The sequence below is a fragment of the Acanthisitta chloris genome, unplaced genomic scaffold (assembly GCF_000695815.1).
Source record: "Acanthisitta chloris isolate BGI_N310 unplaced genomic scaffold, ASM69581v1 scaffold37578, whole genome shotgun sequence".
Lineage (NCBI taxonomy): Eukaryota > Metazoa > Chordata > Aves > Passeriformes > Acanthisittidae > Acanthisitta > Acanthisitta chloris.
This window is the reverse complement of record NW_008686040.1, coordinates 1-5055: the sequence shown is the minus strand read 5'-3', so window position 1 is coordinate 5055 and position 5055 is coordinate 1. Positions and strand designations below refer to the sequence as shown.

General features: G+C 55.6%; 1 protein-coding gene across 1 annotated transcript in view; it reads right to left on the bottom strand.

The window, feature by feature from the left end:
* Nucleotides 1-4548, bottom strand: part of BSDC1 (BSD domain containing 1) — a gene marked incomplete at its 5' end in the record, with an annotated part of 4703 nt that extends 155 nt beyond the window's left edge. The window contains 8 exons of the mRNA XM_009079964.1: nt 130-233; nt 1197-1721; nt 2425-2506; nt 2671-2739; nt 3104-3219; nt 3558-3612; nt 3714-3881; nt 4432-4548. Of these exons, the coding sequence (XP_009078212.1) occupies nt 130-233; nt 1197-1721; nt 2425-2506; nt 2671-2739; nt 3104-3219; nt 3558-3612; nt 3714-3881; nt 4432-4548 (1236 nt within the window). The remainder of the gene's footprint in view (nt 1-129; nt 234-1196; nt 1722-2424; nt 2507-2670; nt 2740-3103; nt 3220-3557; nt 3613-3713; nt 3882-4431) is intronic.
* Between the last annotated feature and the right edge of the window lie 507 nt (nt 4549-5055).

Below are 5055 nucleotides of genomic sequence, written 5' to 3'. Positions count from 1 at the left end.
GCCTGCTCTGTTCCCCTTGGGAAACCTGCACACTCATCCCTCTCCCAGCACACCCAGCCAGCCCCATGCAGCACCACCCCAAGGGCTTGCTGATGGTTTTTGGGAGCAATTTGGCCTCCCCTGACTCACCTCCCCAGACATTTCCACCTTGGACAGTGCCAGTTGCACCTCTTCCTCGGTCATGTCCAAATCAAAGTCCTTTTCCCAGTCCTCACTGATATCTGTGCTGGAGCCTGGAAGCACAAACACCCCCACTGAGCCATCACAGCTGCACCTGCCCTCCAGACACTCTGGAGCTGCCCACGCAGGCCCTAAATCCCTGGAATTCCTGAGGTTCAGGGTTACCACAGCCTGCCCAAGAAGGGAAAGCCTCCACATTCCCAGGAGCAGGATGTCATGGGATGGACTGAGCTGTGCTTCCCTTGCAGCAAGGGCTGAAAAAGTGGGGGAGGTGGATGCTGAAACCTGTTCTCCTCTGGCCTGGGAGAACTGGGATGGGACAGGTTCCAGTCACACAGGAAATACAACAGATAAGGAGTGACTTAGATATGGGAACTGTCATTGTCCCCAGCAGGAAGGACCTCTTGGGGCAGGGGAGAAGCAGAGACACCCCTAGGGGTGACAGGCAGGGGGAAGGAATCACCACATTCCCTACAGAGCACAACATTTCCCTGGCATCCAGAGAACTAAGTCTTGCCCTGGTCAGCCATCAGACTTCTGATTTCTTGCCCAGTTTCATCCCTCACACAGACCCAGGTCATGACACTTGGTCACCTTGGTGGATCTTGGGTTGTTCTGGTGGCTTTGCAACCCCAGAACCAACACAACTGGGAGAGCTGCAGCAGGATCTGCTGAAGGCAGCAAGGAAAGGCCTGGAAATTATGCCAGACAGAGCTGTGAGATGTCCCTAGTCTGGGTCCTGGAGGAGTCTGACCCTCCATTCTCCTGAGGGAGTATGGAATGGGGTTCAAGAGAGGGATGAGGACAGAGCAGCAGCACCAGCCCAGCTGACAGCACTATCTGACGTGACCAACAGTGCAAGGATTTGCTCCCACTTCAGTTTCAGTCCTTAGGATCTTCCCTTCCTGGGGTACCAAAATCCCTTTCCTCCTCCCCAGCACCATAAAACCACATCCCTTTCCCCCAAATCTGCCACCCCCAGCAGGTCTCCAGGCCCTGGGTGGCCTCTCACACACCTTTCTTGCCGTTGTTGGAGGGAGTTGATTTCCCACTATCCGAGTTGAGCTCGAAGACTCGTAGATCTGTCGGCCCTTCCTCTCTCAGAGTCTCTGTCCTGCCCTGGGCTTTGCCCTCCACCTCTCTGAGCTCTGTAACAGCCACTGGCTCTGAGGATGCTGCTGACTCCTGTGCAGAAAGCTGAGCAGGGTCTGGGAGCTTTGGCAGGGAGCTCTGCTCTTCCAAAGTGGCTTCCACCAGCCTCTGGGTGAGGTCTCCAGCCCCAGTGGGTTGTGCTCCAGTCTGTAGCTGTGCAGCAGGCACAGAGGCAGAGTTTGCAATCTGAGTCACAAGGGACACACTCTCACTGCTCTCTGAGGGGCTCTGCTCCACTGGGACCAGCTCTGGGGGCAGCACAGCCCAGCTCTCCTCGGAGGGTCCCTTGGGAGCAGCGGGATGGTTTCCCTCCGGGGCACATTCCTTCTGTGCTGCTTCGGGAAATGTGATGTTTGCACAAGGCAGGGGAGACATCCCCAAGAACTCCTCTGTAGGAAGGCAGAAGAGAAGCAAGAGATGTTTCAGCAAGCACAGCAGCAGCTGGGCTGGGAGCTGGATTTCAGAGTCATGGATATTCAGGATTGGATCCACAAGGGACCAGCTCTGGGGGCAGCACAGCCCAGCTCTCCTCGGAGGGTCCCTTGGGAGCAGCGGGATGGTTTCCCTCCGGGGCACATTCCTTCTGTGCTGCTTCGGGAAATGTGATGTTTGCACAAGGCAGGGGAGACATCCCCAAGAACTCCTCTGTAGGAAGGCAGAAGAGAAGCAAGAGATGTTTCAGCAAGCACAGCAGCAGCTGGGCTGGGAGCTGGATTTCAGAGTCATGGATATTCAGGATTGGAAGGGATCCACAAGGATCATCCAGTGCAGATCCTGCACAGGACACCCCAACAATCCAACCTGTGCCTGAGAGCATTGGCCAAACACTCCTGGAGCTCTGTCAGCCTTGGGGCTGTGCCCACTGCCCTGGGGAGCTGTTCCACTGCCCAAACACCTCTGGGGGAGAACCTTTGCCTAATATCCAACCTAACCCTCCCCTGACACAGCTCCAGCCATTCCCAGGATCCTGTCCCTGGTCCCAGGGAGCAGAGATCAGTGGTGCCCCTTGGGATTGGTGGGAGTGAGGAGGAGCCACCACCCCCACTATGAGATGTGCCAAGCACTCCCACAGAGCCCCAGAACCTGACCTACCTTCATCCTCCTCCCAGCCAGGCTCCTCCTGGTGCATGCTCTGCTCTGCTCGCTGCTTCAGGGCCTCCCTCCGGGCTTCATCCTGCAGGGAACACATCCTCAGCAGCTGCCCACGTGCCCAGGCCCTTCTTCCCCCAGGAATTTCAGTGCCAGTGGCAACAAGAAGGCATCCAGATCCCTGCTTTTTCAGGAAAAGCATCCTCTGCCTCTGGCCTGCATTGGCTGCTGTGCCCAGCCCTGACTCACCTGCTCCAGGCGATGCACTTTGTAGAAATATCTCTGCCAGAACTCCGAGTGGGAAACAGCCACAGGGACCTGGGAATGGCATGGGAAAGGGATGAGTCACTTCAGAGGGAGGACTGCAGCTTCCCAAACCTTGCAGCTCCCCTTGTACACCATGCAGGGCATCATGTTTTCAGGGGCACAGACTCAGGGATGCACTGGCAGATGCTCACACACACACTGGGTAATTCCAGAGGGAATTCTGTTCCAGGCCCACAACAAACAAGCAGGGAAAAAGAATACAATCTGCTGCCTAATCCGCATACAACTATCTTACCACAGTTTACCATGCAACCACAGTCCTCTCCACACCAATCCCAGGGCCCAAGTAGCTCAGGGCTTCCCTGCACCATTCCCTAAGTCAGGAATTGCCCACAGGAGTCAGGCAGGGCCTCACCATTTTAGTGTAGAGTGCCCTGATGGAAGGGCTGGTTGCCAGCAGCTCTGCAATCTCTCCTTTCTTCTCCTCCAGGTTGAACTGAGCCAGCCAGGACTCGAGCAGCTCAGCAGGGCCTGGATGAGACAAGTAAAGAGATAATAGTCCTTGGCACAAACAAGGCAGGAAGCTTGGGAAGTTTCATTGGGAAGATGCTACACACCAGCTGGGATGAGCAAGGGGCAAAGGAAGAGGGAGACATGGAGCTCAGAGCCCATATGGGTCCTCAGCCAGCACAAGGCCACATAGCACCAGTTTAAACTGGGCTAGTAAATTCAGCCTGAGCAAGACATCTGCTATCTACAAACACTGGCCCAGCTGCAACCAGCTCTGGGGGAGTCCAGATGACCCCCAGACTCCCCCTGAGGTCCAGCTGGGCTGGACAGCACCCCAGACCTCCCCTGACCCCTCATACCATCAGGTTCATTGCAGTAGGTGGCTGGGTCAGACTGGAGGCTGTAGAGACGAGCCTGGAGGAGACACAGAGGGCAGAGCTGTCAGCAGCAGAGCCCCCAGGACAGGGAGCAGGATTGCACATCCCAGAGGAACACACTGGGAATGGGACACTCACCTTGACACTGTCATAGGGCTCAGTGGTACCTGAGGGTGTTGCCATCAGAGTTATAACATCACAGTCAATGGTCTTGTCTGGAGAGGGAGCAAAAGTGTCCGAGATGACACCCAGGAAGTCAGAGATACCTTTCCTGACCTTCTCAGTGGCACCTGAACCTTCTGCTCTCTTCAAGAAAGAAGAAGCACAGTGTCAGTAAGTGCCTGTGGCTGCAGTCCCAGAATTCCTGGATAGGATCCTTCAGGGAAGGAGAATATCTATCCTTTCAAGAAGGTACAGGACAGGACAAGGGGGAATGGATTAAGCTGAAGGAGAGCAGGGATAGATGGGACATTGGGAAGAAATCCTTCCCTGGGAGGTGCTGAGGCACTGGCACAGGTTGCCCAGAGCAGCTGTGGCTGCTCCATCCCTGGGAGTGTTCCAGGCCAGGCTGGATGGGGCTTGGAGCACCCTGGGCTGGTGGAAGGTGTCCCTGCTCATGGCAGGGGGTGGGACTGGATTATTTCTAAATTCCCTCCCAACCTAAACCATTCCATGACCTCCAGCAGCTCCTCACCACTACAGCAAGGAAACTTCAGTGCCAAACCTGCACTGTGGAGGAGATGTGACACCTGAAGGTCACAGCTGGTATTTGCTCAGTGTCCTTGGGGACAGGTACAGCCTGTTCACCCCCTGTGGCCTCTGAACACGACTCCCAGTTCTCCCAGCCCATACTCACTGCCAGCTTGTCCTTGACCACGCTGGCTGTGGCAGCAATGGTGCAGGCTGTGTCATGCTGCACCACCTGAGTGAACTCAGCCAGGTCACGTTTCATGAACTCCAAAGCTTCTGTGGACTGCAACAAGACAACAGTCAGGCTGTTTGTGGTCTTTTTGTTCTCCAACACAGCCATAATCACTCTTGGAACATCCAGCAAACATTACAGTGTGAGAGACTTTAGCCCAGCTGAGCTCTTACCCCAACCTGGGCACTGGGAGGACCACAGTAACCTGGATAACAATGGGATACTCTGCCCCAAACACATTACAGTGTGGGTTTTTTTAGCTAAGAACAGAAAAACACAGGCTGGGAAAAGCTTTGCTGTGAGTTTTGTGCATAATTAACACAAGCAATGTTGTCACGGGCAGGAAATTGCACATCACAAAGGAGGTGATTCTCACATGACAGAGCTCTGTGCTGCTCCCCTGAGCCATAAGATCCCACAGAGTGTTCAGGCTCCAGAGCTACACCAAATACATCCCAAGCCCTCTCCGAGGGTCCCTCCCGCGCCCTGGGGGGGCACCAGGCAGTCGCTGGGCTCGGGGGATCGGAGCCGGCGCTGCCCGAGCTCCGCCGCGGGGAC